Genomic DNA, 17,500 nt, shown 5'->3' on the forward strand with positions numbered 1-17,500 from the left:
ATTATTCGACTTTTGATGCAAAAGATTTATAGATGGAGCTAACCATTTCGATAATATATCCAAATTCACTCCCTCTTGGTTGAAAGGAATTCCTATGGATCCAACAAACAAAGTAAAGAGTCCTAATACAAATAGTGGGAATAGCATAGTATTGTCCGATTCATAAGGATAGGAATAAACCGCTTTATGCTCAAAACGAGCAATAGTCATAAAAGGTCGTGTCATCTTTCTTCCATTTTTATCAATAGGATATTTCGTTTTTGAAAAAAAAGAAGTACTTTCATTATTATTCATTGGTAATAAACAAGAGTTTTTCTTAACGCCGTTTTTACCCCATAGAGATATTGAATAGAAAGGGGTTTTTTGTTTCCCACCATAATTTTGAAAATGAACGTTTAAATGCCCTTCAAAAGTAAGTAAATAGATCCGAAACATATAAAATGCGGTTAATCCCGCCGTGGCCCAAGCTATTATTGCGAAAATTGGCGAATACAACCAACTATCATTAAGAATTTCATCTTTGGACCAAAAACAAGCAAGAGGTGGAATACCACAAAGAGAAAGTGTACCTAATAAAAATGTGATTTGGGTAATTGGTACATGTTTTCTTAAACCCCCCATAAGACCCATATTCTGGCTTTTAGCTGGAGAATATCCAACAATAGTTTCCATTGAATGAATAATGGATCCGGATCCTAAAAATAATAATGCTTTGGAATAAGCATGAGTAATCAAATGAAATAAAGCGCTTCGATAAGACCCCATACCTAGAGCTAACATCATATAACCCAATTGAGACATTGTGGAATAGGCTAAACCTCTCTTAATGTCTTTTTGAGCAAGAGCTAAAGTGGCTCCTAATAATACTGTTATTATTCCTATAATCGAGATCAAATACATTATGTAAGGTATAACTCTGAAAAGAGGAAGAAGCCGAGCTACAAGAAAAATTCCCGCCGCTACCATAGTAGCAGCATGTATAAGAGCCGAAATAGGAGTAGGCCCCTCCATGGCATCAGGTAACCATACATGAAGGGGGAATTGGGCGGATTTAGCAACTGCACCGGCAAATAAGAGAACAGCGCATAAAGTAACAAATAAAAAATTGACCTCATTATTATAAATCAAGTTATTGAATATTTCGAATAAATCCCTAAATTCGAAACTCCCTGTTATCCAATAAAAACCTAAAATTCCTAATAATAAACCAAAATCCCCTACACGATTAGTTACAAACGCTTTTTGACAAGCATTTGCCGCAACAGGTCGTGTAAACCAAAATCCTATTAATAGATAGGAACACAGCCCAACCAATTCCCAAAAAATATAAATTTGTATCAAATTCGAACTAGTAACTAATCCCAACATGGAAGTACTGAAAAAACTCATATAAGCAAAAAATCTCAAATAGCCTTGATCATGAGCCATATAATTATCACTATAAATAAGAACCATAATTCCAACAGTAGTGATTAATATTGACATAATAGAAGTAAGTGGGTCGATCAAGTATCCGAAGTCTAAAGAAAAATCATTATTGATGATCCAAGACCATACATATTGATAAAAAGAACTGCTATTTATTTGCTGAATAGACAGGTAGATTGAAAAAACCATGACTATGCTTAACAATAAAACACTCTGAAAAGCCCACATACGGCGAAAACTTTTTGTTGCCGTTGGAAAAAGAATAAGTCCCGCTCCTATTAACATAGGGACTGGAAGTGGAATGAAAGGTATGATCCACGCATATTCATATGTCTGTTCCATAAAAAAGTTTTGAATTCTTAATTAATTGTTTCCGATTCACCGGATCTTACCTCTTTTGAAAGGCGTCAATAAAAAGTAAAAATATGGACTAACTTAAACTAATTTAAAACTTAAATCGAATTTTCTATTCTTACTTATTCTGAGTCTTTGCTAAATACTTCAACTATTGAAATCAAGAAGTTACAATGGGTCAAATGATATGAAAGGGATTAATTACTGGTCTCCTTTGAAATAGGCCCATTTTTACCCAGGTTTTACCAGTAAATAGGTATAGATTTTCTGAATCAAAAAGAGAAGAATGTGAAATTGTGAAATAAAGATGTCAATAGAGAACCTTTTCTTTTTTACGATTCTGAATGTTTTATGGAATAGAAAAACTGGAAAAAAAAAACGCATATTGGCCTTCTTTTTTTATTTCCAGTATTATGTCCAGTATTATGCAATTTTCACATATCTTTTTCCTATCTCGATAATGTTTTATTTGAGGAGGACACTATTAGCTCGAAAATAAATAGTAGTAAAAAGAATTCGTTTTGAAGAATAGATGTCTTTCACATCCAGCTATAACAATGAGTAATTTTTTAATTTCTAAATGGCAGTTCCAAAAAAACGCACTTCGACATCAAAAAAGCGTATTCGTAAAAATATTTGGAAAAAGAAGGGATATTGGGTAGCATTAAAGGCTTTTTCGTTAGCGAAATCTCTTTCTACCGGGAATTCAAAAAGTTTTTTTGTACGCCAAACAAAAATAAATAAGTAATAAAACGTTAGAATAATTTGAATCAACTTGAAAAAAGAATTCAATTATTCTTAAATTATTATCTAATTGAATAATTTAACGATTTCCCTTTCATATTTGATATTGATTAGCTCACAATACGTAATGGAACTCTCTTCGCTTTTCTGATTGATATATAAAATAATTGAATTAGGAAATCCTCTATTTACTGAATAATAATTTTTTTGTTTACAAAAGAATAAAGATCATTTCTATTCCAAGGTGGGGAGTTTGATTTTCCCCATCGACCTATTTGCAGAATTCAATTAAAAAAGAAAAAATTCTATATTTCCATATCTTTTGCCCTTAACCCAATAGATAAAATTGCTTAATGAAATTCTGTATCACTAATTGTCAATTTTGAGTGATGCAAAATAGGTTCTTTTCCTTCTATTTTGTCTTCAAAATCCATTTTTTTTTTTAGATTTCTGAAAAAAAAATCAATAGGAAATAGCTGATTAAACAATGAAAACAAAAACTTTTTGAACTCTATTCCTTAATTGAGTATAGAACGATTTAGTTACAAGAGTTCAATTCGAGGCAAGCCTAAAATATAGGAAAGTCCCTGGTTAAATAAAAAAAACTAAGACTCTAAACTCAAATCTAAAATAATGAACCTTCAACTTCAAATTCCTATTTGAACAACCTTTTTTGGTTATTGATCCATTTGACTCATTACTAAACTAAAATAGCTTCCTCAATCTCGACGATTGCTTATTCATAGGCTATTATGAGTTCAAGACAGGCCGCTATGGTGAAATTGGTAGACACGCTGCTCTTAGGAAGCAGTGCTAATGCATCTCGGTTCGAGTCCGAGTGGCGGCATACCGTCTTCTAAAAAGGATAAATAGATCTTATAATGAATTCAATTCCCGATTTCCATTTTAGAATTATGTAATTAAGGGACTCTTCTTTTTTAAAGATTTTTTATGATATTTTCAACCTTAGAGCATATATTAACTCACATTTCCTTTTCGATCGTTTCAATTGTAATTACAATTCATTTGATAACCTTTTTAGTCGATGAAAGCGTAAAACTATATGATTCGTCAGAAAAGGGCATAATAGTTACTTTTTTCTGTATAACAGGATTATTAGTTACTCGTTGGATTTCTTCGGGCCATTTCCCACTAAGCGATTTATATGAATCATTAATTTTCCTTTCATGGAGTTTCTCCCTTATTCATATAATTCCGTATTTCAAAAAAAATGTTTTAATTTTAAGTAAAATAACTGGCCCAAGTGCTATTTTTACCCAAGGCTTTGCTACTTCAGGTATTTTAACTGAAATACACCAATCTGGAATATTAGTACCTGCTCTTCAATCCGAGTGGTTAATAATGCACGTAAGTATGATGATATTGGGCTATGCAGCCCTTTTATGTGGATCGTTATTATCAGTAGCACTTCTAGTGATTACATTTCGAAAAAACAGAAAGCTTTTTTATAAGAGCAATGGTTTTTTAAACGAGTCATTTTTCTTGGGTGAAAATGTTTTAGAAAATACTTCTTTTTTTTCTGCTAAAAATTATTACAGGTCCCAATTGATTCAACAATTGGATTATTGGAGTTATCGAGTTATTAGTTTAGGATTTACTTTTTTAACCATAGGAATCCTTTCGGGAGCGGTATGGGCTAATGAAGCGTGGGGGTCGTATTGGAATTGGGACCCAAAAGAAACTTGGGCGTTTATTACTTGGATCGTATTTGCAATTTATTTACATACTCGAACAAATAGAAATTTGCGGGGTGCAAATTCTGCAATTGTAGCGTCTATAGGCTTTCTTATAATTTGGATATGCTATTTTGGGGTCAATCTAGTAGGAATAGGGTTACATAGTTATGGTTCTTTTCCATCAACATTTAATTGAATTCAAGACAAGTTATTCCAAATACAAGAGCGGGCGGCGCATTGTATGAACCAGCGTGTGGACCGTGTGAATCATCAATACAATATTTGATTCACACGGTTTTCTACCATATGTAGTTCAATTTCATTGTTTTTACTTAACTGAAGAGTTAAGAGAAGAAAAAAGTCTTCTTTTTTTCATTGTCCAAGAATGTTTTTAAAAACAAAGATAGGTTTTTTTATTTCAGTCATACAAATTATCTATAAAAAAAATTAGATAGAATAACTTCGACCTTGTCAACTGCTAATGAAAGAACGAAATCCGGGTATATACCAATACCTATTACGGGTAAAAAGATGGAGATCGAAAGAAATAACTCTCGCGGTCCAGAATCAAAAAAGGAATCCTTCGGGGCATTAAATAGCTTGTATCCATAGAACATCTGGCGTAACATAGATAATGAATAAATAGGAGTTAATATAATTCCAATTGCCATTACAAAAGTAATTAGTATTTTTGGAATTAAAAGATATTTTTGGCCGGTAATTATTCCAAAAAATACTATCAATTCGGCAACAAAACCACTCATACCTGGTAATGCAAGGGAAGCCATCGAAAAGCTACTGAACATCGTGAACATTTTTGGCATTGGAATAGCTATTCCGCCCATTTCGTCAAGATAAACAAGGCGGATTCTATCATAAGTCGTCCCCGCCAAGAAAAAAAGTGCAGCACCAATAAATCCATGAGAGATTATTTGTAAAAGGGCTCCATTAAGTCCCGTATCGGTTAGAGAACTAATTCCTATAATTATGAAACCCATATGAGAGACAGAGGAATAGGCTATTCTTTTTTTTAAATTCCGTTGGCCAAGAGATGTTGAAGCTGCATAGATTATTTGTATTGTACCTATTATCATCAACCAAGGAGAAAATATAGAATGGGCGTGAGGTAATAATTCCATATTGATTCGAATTAATCCATACGCTCCCATTTTTAATAAGATTCCGGCTAGAAGCATACAAGTACTGTAGTGTGCTTCTCCATGGGTATCTGGTAACCAGGTATGTAGAGGGATAATGGGCGATTTGACAGCAAAAGCAATAAAAAATCCAATATAGAAGATTATTTCTAAAACCACAGGATATGACTGATTAACTAATGTTTCAAAATTTAATGTTGGTTCATTAGAACCATATAAAGCAACACCCAAAACTCCCATTAAGAGAAAAACAGAACCCCCCGCCGTGTACAAAATAAATTTTGTAGCTGAGTACAGGCGTTTCTTTCCTCCCCACATGGCTAGAAGTAGATAAACAGGAATTAATTCTAACTCCCACATGATGAAAAAAAGTAAAAGGTCCCGAGATGAAAATGATCCAATTTGACCACTGTACATTGCTAACATGAGAAAATGGAATAATCGAGAATCTCGAGTAACTGGCCAAGCCGCTAAAGTCGCTAAAGTAGTGATAAATCCTGTTAATAAAATGGGTCCTATAGAAAGTCCATCTATTCCTAATCTCCAATGGAAATCAAAAAAATCGATCCATTTATAATCCTCCACTAGTTGGATTAATGGATCATCCGATTGGAAATGATAACAAAATGCATAAGTCGTTAGAAGAAGTTCTAAAATACATATACATATGGTATACCAACGAATTACCCTATTTCCTTTATGGGGAAGAAAGAAAATTAAGGAACCCGCAAATATCGGAAAAACGACAATTATTGTTAACCAAGGAAAATAATTCGTAGTAAAGACAAGATACACTTGGACCAAAAAAACCCGTGCTCAAAATATTTTGATTTTCGAGCACAGGTTTGTCGGTAAAAAAAATTAAATGAATTCAAGTAGAGTTTTTTTGAACGTATCAATAAGCTAGACCCATACTGCGAGTTGTTTCATGCCATAAATAAACTCGGACACTCAAGAAATCTGTTGGACAGGCGGATTCACATCTCTTACAACCAACACAGTCCTCTGTTCGTGGAGCAGAAGCAATTTGTTTAGCCTTACAACCGTCCCAAGGTATCATTTCTAATACATCGGTGGGGCAGGCTCGGACACATTGAGTACATCCTATACACGTATCATAAATCTTTACTGAATGTGACATTGGGTCTATACGTTTTTGAATGTTCTAAATTTTCGATCTAGTAAACTTAGAAACGAATCATATATTTAGATACCAGATGAATCAATGAGTTATCATAATTTTCTAATCAACCCCCTTCTGGATTGGTTTATGAGATATGAGAGAGGCCAAAATACTTTGATTTCTTATGTTTTGCAAACAAGATCATACCTTACGTAGCAAACATGCTAATTAAAATTGATTTATCAATATTAGAATCTAGATGATTAATACTAATTATTCAACAAATTTGATTGATTGATACGAGTTGATTTTCTGTTACGGTAAATTGATGAAACAATAGCCAGTCCAATGGCTGCTTCAGCGGCTGCAATAGCTATAACAAAAATTGAGAAAATGTCTCCTTTTAATTGACGATTATCAAAAAAATCAGAAAATGTTACAAAATTTATATTAACCGCATTCAATATAAGTTCAAGACACATAAGGGCTCTAACCATATTTCGACTTGTGATCAATCCATAGATACCGATAGAAAATAAATAGGCACTCAAAACAAGTACATGTTCGAGAATCATTAAACAACTCCTTATCAATCTCGACTCCTTTCAATATGAACAACAATTCAACCAATTTAATTGACTAGTATATAACAAGTATGGAACAAAGAAATATATTGGTACTAGATTGACCTAAAGTCTTTCTATTTAGAGAGCTGGAATTCAAATAGAATTGAAGGAAAATGAATGTGATAAGACAGAACAAAATTCTATTTGAATTCCAAGTTTTAATAGAAATTTTTTATTGACGAGCTACAGCAATTGCACCTATTAAAGCAACTAAAAGGATTATTGAAATCAATTCAAATGGAAGAAAAAAATCGGTTGATAAATGAATTCCAATTTGTTGACTATTACTTAGAAAATCTTGCTCTATAATCTGGTTTGATCTTGTAGTCCAAATAATCCCGTACCATGACGTATCTGAAATAGTAGTAATTAGTGAAATAAAAAGACTTATACAAACCATCGAAGTAATTCCGTCTCCTACGGTCCAAAGATGAAAATCTTTGTAATATTCTGAACCATTCATGAACATCACAGCAAAAATGATTAAAACATTTATAGCTCCTACGTAAATAAGTAGCTGCGCAGCAGCTACAAAATAGGAGTTAGATAGAATATAGAATAACGATGTACAAACAAGAACCAATCCCAAGGAAAAGGCAGAATAGATTGGATTGGGAAGTAATACCACCCCTAGACCCCCTAATATAAGACCCGATCCTAGAAAGACTAAAAGAAAATCATGTATTGGTTCAGATAAATCCATTTTTTATAAAAAATCAAAAACGAAGAATTTCATGACTTTATTGACCTGACCAGGAAAAAAGAAGTTTTTCTATTTTTTATGATACTTCTTATTAATTGAATGAAATTGTAATGGGTATGAGTTGACGTAGATGCTTTTATTTTATTGGACCACTATCAATTCTTTATTCGTCGAAAGAGTAGTTTAAACCTATCTATTTTTGATATCATTTATCTACTTTGAAACCATTACTATTATTATAACTATAATATAGAAATCGGTTTTGTTTTCAATCTAAATTAAGCTAGGAGTCTCGTTAACCAACCACTAGTTTGAATTGACCAAGCAAAAATCTCATTTTTTTAGATCCGAACTAAGCCTTCGTAATTCGGAATTTTTTTAGAATCGAATTAAAGGTTTATTCATTTTTTATTTGAGGTAAATTCGAAATTGTTCGAATTGTGTAATCATCAATTACTGACATTGGTAAGCGACCCAAAGCGATTTGATTATAATTCAATTCGTGACGATCATAAGTAGAAAGTTCATATTCTTCGGTCATTGATAAACAATTTGTTGGGCAATACTCAACGCAATTACCACAAAATATACAGATTCCAAAATCAATACTGTAATTAAGCAATCGTTTCTTTCGAATATCAGTTTCCAACTTCCAATCAACAACGGGTAAATCTATAGGACATACACGCACACATACTTCACAAGCAATGCATTTATCAAATTCAAAGTGTATTCGGCCTCGGAAACGTTCCGATGTGATCAATTTTTCGTAGGGGTATTGAATAGTTACAGGTAAACGATTTGCGTGGGACAGGGTAATCATGAAACCTTGGCCGATGTATCTGGCGGCCCGTATTGTTTGTTGACCATAATTTATGAATTCAGTTATCATAGGGAGCATATTTAGAATATCTATAAAAAAAAAATTTATGCTTGTTTCTTTCTCTTGTTTGAGACAAGTCGTGAATCTAGAATATTGTGGTCTTTTACAGTGAAAGAAGTTGGGACGAAGTTGTCAATAATAGATTACCTAGAGAAATAGGTAAAAGAAATTTCCACCCAAGATTTAATAGTTGGTCCATTCTCAGCCTCGGTAAAGTCCATCTTGTTGCAATAGGAATGAACAAAAACAAATAAGTTTTGGCTAATGTGATAAAGATACCAATTAGTGTTCCAAAGACTTTACCCCTTTTATTTATGCCAAATAGCTCAGGAACAAATATGTACGGAATAGAAAGATTCCAACCTCCCAAGTAAAGAACTGTTACAAATAATGAAGAAACTAGTAGATTCAGATATGAAGCAATGTAAAATAAACCAAATTTGATACCTGAATATTCGGTTTGATACCCTGCTACTAATTCTTCTTCTGCTTCTGGTAAATCAAAAGGTAATCTTTCACACTCGGCTAGAGAAGAAATTAGAAAAACGATAAACCCGATGGGTTGACGCCACAAATTCCACCCCCAAAAACCATATTTTGACTGCGCTTCCACTATATCAACTGTACTTGAACTGTTAGATAATCATAGTCGATGATAACATCACTGTGCCCATCGCTATTACAGAACCGTACGTGAGATTTTCACCTCATACGGCTCCTCAGAGGTCACAAATAAATCTAAGGGCCCTTTCCTATTCTTTATCTTTATATGTTTGTCAGATAGAATCAAAATCTATCCTAAGGTCCCAAATTAGACCAATGGAATTCTGTCTGCTATATTTAAAACTAATAAATAAATGCTTCTGAATTGATCTCATCTTTTAAGAATTTTAATTTTTCTTTGTTGATTAATAACCTTATCATTAAATAAAATGCGCTTTATAGCAATATCACATATACATTTCAACCTCGAATTTTCAATTATGAAAAAAAAAATTAGAGAGTCCATTAGTTCACGAATCATGACAAAAATTTTATCTCTCTAAATAGAAATCAAAATTGAATTATAGGAAAGAAAGAATAAAAACAAAAAAAGAAAAAAGGAAGAAAAAAACAAGACATCCCTTCTTTTTGCTTTTGCAATTAGATTCTTTTCTTTCTATTTCGATTTATTTTATTTCATTCCTATTCTCCTTTCTCAGAAAAAGGGCCTTTAACCAAAGTAAAAGATTACTTCGTTCTTGATAGTTATTTACTTACTCAGTGGATAGGAACATACTCTGGATCAGAATCATGGGGAGTACTTCTTGACCATTTCTACGAACGTAAAGCCCCAATTCGAATTCCTTTTATGTACAGAAGTATCCTCTTGGATAACTTACATAATCTCAATTACTAATCCTTTGTGTATCTTGGTCTTCCTAACCATCCACTCATTTTTGCTTTCAACCTCCCGTTGTGGAAATCCATCTATGGTAATAGACAGTAAAAACTCCATACAGTTGATCTTTTGAACCCGCTTCAAGCTATCATGACAATTCACCAATCTTGGGGTAAACAATCTCTATTGCTTATGTTTACTTTTTTCACCATTTGATTCTTGTACATAGGAAATGAGACTCAACCTTTTTACTGCAAATTTAGAAGCCGTTTTCTTTCACTCATATAACTATCTGGTTTAGTTCATCAACTTAAATGCTGAATAAAAATGAAAATATATATATTCAATCAAATCTTTTTACCCTTCTTTCTAGAAAGAAAAGAATTTTGAGAAATTTTAGGTCTCACCGAATCACACGTAGAGATATTGATAACACACATAGAGCTAATGGTATTTCATAACTAATTGATTGGGCAGCTGCCCGTAGACCACCTAAAAAGGAATATTTATTATTTGATCCATATCCTGACATAAGAAGTCCAACGGGAGCAATACTTGAAATGGCAATCCAGAAAAAAACACCAATACTAAGATCGGCTAGAACAAGGTGATCACCAAAAGGAATTACTGAATAACTTAGAAAGATAGATATTACGGCTATGGATGGTCCGATACTGAATAAACGAGGATCTCCGGTAGATGGAATAAGGTTCTCTTTCAAAAGTAGTTTTGTCCCATCTGCTAGAGCTTGAAGAATTCCTAAAGGGCCAGCATATTCAGGTCCGATACGTTGTTGTATTCCTGCAGATATTTCTCTTTCTAACCAAACAATTACTAGTACACCTATTGTGATTCCTAATACAAGAGTCAAAATAGGGACAAGCATCCACATGATCCCATAGACTTCTTTTAAGGATTCCAATTTGGAAAAAGAATTGATAGTCTCTATTTCTGTTGTATCAATTATCATTTCAACGATCAACTTCTCCCATAATGATATCTATGCTACCTAGTATTGTCATAATATCAGCCAATTTCATTCTTTTAACTAACTGAGGAAGAATTTGCAAATTGATAAAACCTGGTGGGCGAATTTTCCATCTCCAAGGAAAAACGCTCTGATCTCCTATGAGAAAAATTCCCAATTCTCCTTTTGGGGCTTCAACTCTCACATAAAGTTCTTGTTTCGACAATTCAAAAGTTGGAGAGGGTTTTTTACTAATAAACCGATATTCAAAATCATTCCATTCAGGATCTTTTAATCTGTCAAAACGTCGGATTTCTAAATTTTCGTAAGGCCCTCCTGGAATTCCTTCCAGAGCCTGTTGAATAATCTTTATGGATTCTGTCATTTCACCAATTCGTACTAAATAACGAGCTAATGAATCCCCTTCTCGTTGCCATTGAACCTGCCAATCAAATTCGTCGTAAGACTCATAATGATCAACTTTACGAAGATCCCATTCTATTCCGGAAGCTCGTAGCATTGGTCCCGATAAACCCCAATTTAATGCTTCGTCTCCCCCAATAATGCCTACGCCTTCAACTCGTTCTAAAAAAATAGGATTCCGGGTAATAAGTTTTTGATACTCAGCGACCCCTGTTAAAAAATAATCGCAAAAATCCAAACATTTATCTATCCAGCCATAGGGTAGATCGGCAGCCACTCCTCCGATACGAAAATAATTATGCATCATTCGCATACCGGTGGCAGCTTCGAAGAGGTCATATATCAATTCTCTTTCTCGAAAAATATAGAAGAAAGGGGTCTGCGCACCAATATCCGCCATAAAAGGACCGAGCCATAACAAATGAGAAGCTATCCGACTCAATTCCAACATAATGACTCTGATATAGCTAGCCCTTTTAGGTACTTGAATATTGCCTAATTGTTCGGGTCCATTTATGGTTATTGCTTCTGTGAACATAGTAGCTAAATAATCCCAACGTGTTACATAAGGCAAATATTGTATAATTGTTCGATTTTCCGCAATTTTCTCCATCCCTCTATGTAAATAACCCAATATTGGTTCGCAGTCGACAACATCTTCACCATCTAGAGTAACGATGAGTCGAAGAACACCGTGCATTGATGGGTGCTGAGGCCCCATATTGACTATCATGAGGTCTTTTCTTGTAGTTGGTGCAGTCATAAGTTTTTTACCGATTCATTCTTCCATGAATTGCTGAAAGTGAAAAGAAGTTCATCAAAATTTAATCGAAACATATAAGTGAAAATGAAATGACTCTTCAAATTAATAAAATTAACGAGTTTTTGTCTCTCGAATGTCCAACTGATTAATTAATTCTTTATAACGTACTCTATTTTTTTTTGCCAAATAAGCTAGCAGTCGTTGACGTTTTCCCAAAATTTTCTTCAAACCTCTCTGAGATAAATAGTCTTTTTTGTGCAATTCTAAATGTGAAGTAAGTCTACGTATCTTATTGGTGAAATTGAATACTTGAAATTCAACAGATCCTCTCTTTTCTTCTTGAAAAATAACTGAAATGACAGAATTTTTTACCATAAAAGAATTTCCCCTTTCTTTATTTTACAGATATGGATTTTATCGAATTTTATCGATCAGTAATAATAATGCCAGTAATTTGAACGTGGTATATAGACTTAATTTCTTTATGAACTCCTAATTTTATCAATTCCAATAAATTAATCAAAGTCCAAATTTGATTCAGATAGGAATCCAAAAAGGTGGTAGGTAAATTTTTGTCATTCACAAAAGCGAATAATTTAAACCTAAAATGAAGAAGATTCTGTTGATTCATTTCTAGATCTAATCGATACCTTATTGATTTAGTATCGTCTACTCGAATTAGATTCGAATGAGATGTAAGACAAGGCATGTGTGCATTTGTTTGCTTTCAGATACTCTATACGAGACAGGGTATATAGTACTATCAATTAATTTTCAATCGTGGATACATATGTATCCTTAAGATACTGAAACGGCTACCATTATTGGTATCAAACCAATAACGATTCATACAAGCTAAATCTTCTAATCGATAATTAGGCCAAAGAAAGAACTTCAATTTAATTAATTCTTTTTTCTCTTTATAAAGAGGTTTCCTTTCATCCAAAAATTGACTCCAGTTTTTTACATTGGTTTCGTTGCAAAATACTGAATTTCTATCGACGCCATTCCAATTCAAAGAATTAAAAAAACTTCGAATTCTCAATTCTCTACGACGTCTAGACCATAAAATATTTTCAGGAACAAGCAAATCAAAATGATTTTTGTCTGTATTTATTCTTTGAGTTTGAGGTTGCAGAATGAATTCATCAAAATTCTTTTTATCAACATATCTTTGTTCTCGGTATCTTTGATTAATTTGGTGTTTACTTTTATGAACCAATGAAATACCTATGGTTTGATACATAATAAATTGTCCATTATTTTTTACAGACAACCGAATAGGTTCGATAATCAATATCCCCTTCTTCATCAATTCTGTAAGAGTTAAATTCGCCTGAATCAGCATTATATCCAAACTCATTTCTCCCCTTTGAATTGACGATACAGTAATTTGGTTTGGATTTATCAGTCGAAGCAGGAGACAATATACCTTGATATTATCGAGCATTCTTTGATTCAAAGCATCGTTCCATCTCAATTGAAAAAGCAAATAACGTTTCAAGAATAAATCTAGTTCTGCTTCCGTGTTGCTTTTGTATTGTTTTTTCTTTTTACCCTTCTTTGTGTCTGATTCCGCGTAATCTTTTTCAAGATCCTTTTTATGTTTTGAGGGAACAGGGCTTGAGAGTGAGAGAATAGGGCGCAGATTTACTTTGTTTTCTATATCTGATCCACGCTCTCTTTCTCCTTGACTTGCGGGTTCTTTTGCTTCTTGAATTCGATTCTTTATATTTGATTTTTGGTTTTTATTGATGTTTTTATTTTGACTAAGATTTTCGTTTGTATTCAAATTTAAAAGAAGTAATTTGCTTGGTATAATCCACGGTTTTATTTTATATACATTATAAAGTAGTATAAATTCTGGGAAGAACCAAAATTCCAGATTGAATATGCGACGGTTAAATATTTTTTCATTCATTCCCATCCAATCAAAAAAGACTTTTTTCGAATTTTTTTGAGTGTTTTCTGAATTTTGATGAGTTGTAAGATAAAAAAGGCCTTTTTTATCGATTTTCTCAATTATTTGATAATTATTAATACCAATTTTAGTATTTGGATTACTGTTGGTATCGATCTTAACCCAGGCCTCAATATCTTCTTTTTGTCTAAGAGAAAAATGGATAATTTTCCAATCAAAATATTTTCTATCGAGATTTCTTTCTATATATAGAATATTGCCTTTTCTTAGATAATTATTGATATCAAGATTGCCGGACATATCAAAAAAGTTGTGTTTGGGCGTGTTTGAATTATAAGAAATTTCGAGGTTCTTATTTACTTGAAAGGGTAATATATAAATAAATGACTCACTTTTATTTTCATAATTAATCGATTTATATGATAAAAGATCATATCTATAACATTTTGAAAACTTATCTTTTTGGTTTGATAATGAATAGAGTTCAGAATCATTTTCTTTTTTGTAATGAATTAATTGGTCGTTTTCATATGAATTCCATTTGTTTAAATTTCGATTTTTATTTTGAGCCATACAACTTTGATTAACCCTATTTCGCCATTTTTGTGGCATTAATCTAGACCATCTAATCTGAGATAAATCGTATTGATAATGCTGTCTTAACCAGTTTTTCCATTGATTGATTCTATAACTCTGAAGTTTCTTATGTTTTAATTCAGAATGAAATATTCCTAGTGTTCTAAAATAGTCCTTTATTTTAGTCTTAAGGAAAAAAGACGTTCTGTTATATTGAAGAACAGATCTAAATTTAGCCAAATTAATAACTTGGGTTTGTGATAATTTGTAAAATACATATGCTTGTGACAAGTAGGATAAATCAAAAAAAATATGTGAATTTTTTTTACTAATATTAGAAAGGGACTTTTTTATAGTCGAAATAAAGTGAATTTTTTTTTTATTATTAATTTTTTCTTGATTTATTTCATTATTGGAAATGTATTTATCAATCAATTTATTTGTTGATTCAAGAAAGAGTTGTGTATAAATTCTGGGAATATTAATGATAGATAAAAATAGATCGATGTATAATCTTTGAATGAATAATTTTAGAAAATAATGGAATTTCCATATTGATCGAGTATTTCTTCTTTTTAATATTTGGAAAATATTTTTTGGCGATTCTAATTTTTTAATATTATTTGTTTTATTAGGACTAATGTCTATTTCTGGAGTTACTTTCTTTTTCTCTTTTGTAATTCTTTCTATTTGATTTTTGATTGTACTTGTTCTATCAGTCAAATCCTTCATTTTGGTTTCTATCAGTGAAGAATTTGGCCAATTTCCAGATTCAATTTGACTAAATGATTCGTTAATTATCTGATTACTAATTAGAGAATCTTTTTCTTTTTTCGTTTCATTCGATTCAGATATTTCTTTGAATCTAAATAATACAATTAGAATGACTTTTGAAACTTTTGAAAGTTCTTCTCTTATTTTTTTTAGAAATAGAATACTTTTGATAAGCCATTTTTTGGTTTCTTTTGAAACTCTTCGAAATATTTTTGTTTTTCCTTTTAAAACTTTTATAGTTATAAAATTTTTCTTTTTTAATTTTCCAGTTTTTTTTTCGAGTTCCTTAAAAATGGGCTCAAAAAAGGAAGGGCGCCTTCGGGGAGAACCAAAGGGAGCTTCAGTTTCCATTCCCCAAACTGTTAAAAAACAAAAATCATCTTTTTGTTTTTTCTTTTTCATTAGCTCTCCGTGGGAGGGGTACAGTTTAGATATATGCCAAGGTTTCAGACAAAAAGGAAATAAAATTTTGATCTGAATCCCATCCCTCAACCAATTTTTTGGAAATTCTGTTTCTGATAATTGAACACCATTATAAGTACATTTAATATGCATTTCTCTATTCCATTCCTGCAAATCTTCAGACCATTCAGGAAGTTGCAAGAATAACATACGCCCGAGATTTTTGGCTATTATCAATGAAGGTAATATAATATATTTTCGAAGAATTGATTGAGTTATTAACATGGAACCTCTTATTATTTGCGCAAAAGGAATGCTATCCCAGGCTTCTGCTATCGCTATCCGTGATTTTTCCTTTTTTGTTTTGTTCTTCGCTTTTTTGTCCTTTTCTTTTTTCTCTTCTCTGTTTGTTTGGTCTTCGCTAGACTCTAGAATCTCGAATTCTCCCTCTTTACCTGCCCAATTTCGAAAAATTGGTTTAATCAGTTCAGAGATATCAAAAGAAAAAAGACGAGGGGGGGTTATTCTGTCGAGAAAAAAGGGGGAATGCGCATTTGCTTGAAATAGTTTCCAAATAACTGTTTTGCGCCTTTGAGCCCGCATAGAGCCTTTAATCATACCTCGCCGAAAATCTGATTGTTGCGAATAGCTTATTAAAGCCACTTCTTCTTTGACCTCAGGATCGTTACTCTCCATGTTGGTAGTATAAATCACTACACGTCTGGCTTTTCTTGAACGAATTTGATGATCCAGTGATGCGCCCTCTTTAAATTCACCCAATTGTTGTTCCAATTCGGTGATTAATTTATGTGACCAGCGAGGTATTTTTTTACTGATTTCTTTTATTCCAATCGAGTTTTTTCCAGATTTTGTCCCATTAGGATCAATTGCATTGAATACAAATTTTACAAATTGCGTTCTTTTTTCTGAATTCACTCTTCCCTGCTCTTGGTCTGAAAATAAAGAAGGGTCTTTCAAATTTAAACTCGATTTTGGTTCGTTACCAAACTCATTGATTAAAGTTAAGAACTCGTCAATTTCTGTTGATAATGATTTTTTATCAACCGTATCCACTTTTTGTTCAAATTCTTGGTAATCAGTATTCGGAAGAAAGATAGTATGAATCCTATTTAGTCTAACTCTCTCTTTCCAATTTTCTAGCGAAGTATTGTTTATGATTGAAGGTGAAAACTCTTTTTTGATTGTTCCTCGATATGGTCCATTTAACAAAGGATCATACATTTTAGGCACGTATTCTTTTTTAGTATCATCATTACACAATCTAGTTCTTGTTTCGAGTATATCCAGAGAAAGAGATTCCTTGTCTAGAACTTCAAGTCGATTGAAAAATTCCTTATTCAGATTATTACTTTTTTCTTTGTTAGTAGAAACCCACTGATTGTCCAGTTCATTAGGGAGCGTTTTTTGGAGTGACAATAGGGGTAGCCTTCTTTTTATCATTTTCCAAAAAGTTGATAAACTTGGCGGGTATGTAAAAGATATTCTTAGTTTTCCATCACTTTTACATGTGTCAAAAAAATATTGTGACATTTCCGTTCTTACGGCCTGTTCAAATCG

General features: G+C 32.4%; 12 protein-coding genes and 1 non-coding gene across 13 annotated transcripts in view, besides 1 other annotated feature; 3 read left to right on the forward strand and 10 right to left on the reverse strand. All coding sequences in view use genetic code 11, as the record gives it.

Annotated features, from left to right (window-relative positions):
• The window catches only part of ndhF, a 2,223-nt gene extending 453 nt beyond the window's left edge, over positions 1-1,770 (reverse strand). The window contains exon 1 of the mRNA in view: positions 1-1,770. This exon is cut by the window's left edge and continues 453 nt beyond it. Coding sequence (YP_009561875.1) covers positions 1-1,770 — 1,770 coding nt within the window.
• Positions 1-17,500: part of a sequence feature (small single copy region (SSC)) that runs on past both edges of the window.
• Positions 2,363-2,530, forward strand: rpl32 (ribosomal protein L32). The gene has a single exon. It carries the CDS (start codon positions 2,363-2,365, stop codon positions 2,528-2,530), a length of 168 nt encoding a protein of 55 aa, YP_009561876.1.
• trnL-UAG lies at positions 3,294-3,373 on the forward strand. The gene has a single exon. It is a non-coding gene; the product is annotated as a tRNA-Leu (tRNA).
• ccsA lies at positions 3,478-4,419 on the forward strand. Its single transcript has one exon. It carries the CDS (start codon positions 3,478-3,480, stop codon positions 4,417-4,419), a length of 942 nt encoding a protein of 313 aa, YP_009561877.1.
• Positions 4,655-6,157, reverse strand: ndhD. Its single transcript is given in 1 exon segment — positions 4,655-6,157. A coding segment is annotated over 1 exon segment (1,503 nt).
• Positions 6,276-6,521, reverse strand: psaC. Its single transcript has one exon. It carries the CDS (start codon positions 6,519-6,521, stop codon positions 6,276-6,278), a length of 246 nt encoding a protein of 81 aa, YP_009561879.1.
• Positions 6,773-7,078, reverse strand: ndhE. The gene has a single exon. It carries the CDS (start codon positions 7,076-7,078, stop codon positions 6,773-6,775), a length of 306 nt encoding a protein of 101 aa, YP_009561880.1.
• ndhG lies at positions 7,302-7,832 on the reverse strand. The gene has a single exon. It carries the CDS (start codon positions 7,830-7,832, stop codon positions 7,302-7,304), a length of 531 nt encoding a protein of 176 aa, YP_009561881.1.
• ndhI lies at positions 8,230-8,733 on the reverse strand. Its single transcript has one exon. The coding sequence runs from the start codon at positions 8,731-8,733 to the stop codon at positions 8,230-8,232; it is 504 nt and encodes a 167-aa protein (YP_009561882.1).
• ndhA lies at positions 8,819-11,066 on the reverse strand. The gene is made up of 2 exons: positions 10,514-11,066; positions 8,819-9,357 (listed from the first exon to the last, which is right to left on the reverse strand). The coding sequence occupies exons 1-2, from the start codon at positions 11,064-11,066 to the stop codon at positions 8,819-8,821; spliced, it is 1,092 nt and encodes a 363-aa protein (YP_009561883.1).
• ndhH lies at positions 11,068-12,249 on the reverse strand. The gene has a single exon. It carries the CDS (start codon positions 12,247-12,249, stop codon positions 11,068-11,070), a length of 1,182 nt encoding a protein of 393 aa, YP_009561884.1.
• Positions 12,361-12,624, reverse strand: rps15 (ribosomal protein S15). Its single transcript has one exon. The coding sequence runs from the start codon at positions 12,622-12,624 to the stop codon at positions 12,361-12,363; it is 264 nt and encodes an 87-aa protein (YP_009561885.1).
• ycf1 overlaps positions 13,013-17,500 on the reverse strand; it is a 5,691-nt gene continuing 1,203 nt past the window's right edge. Inside the window, exon 1 of the mRNA in view lies at positions 13,013-17,500. This exon is cut by the window's right edge and continues 1,203 nt beyond it. Within this exon, the coding sequence (YP_009561886.1) occupies positions 13,013-17,500 (4,488 nt within the window).

This window comes from Lycium barbarum, chloroplast, assembly GCF_019175385.1.
Source record: "Lycium barbarum chloroplast, complete genome".
NCBI lineage: Eukaryota > Viridiplantae > Streptophyta > Magnoliopsida > Solanales > Solanaceae > Lycium > Lycium barbarum.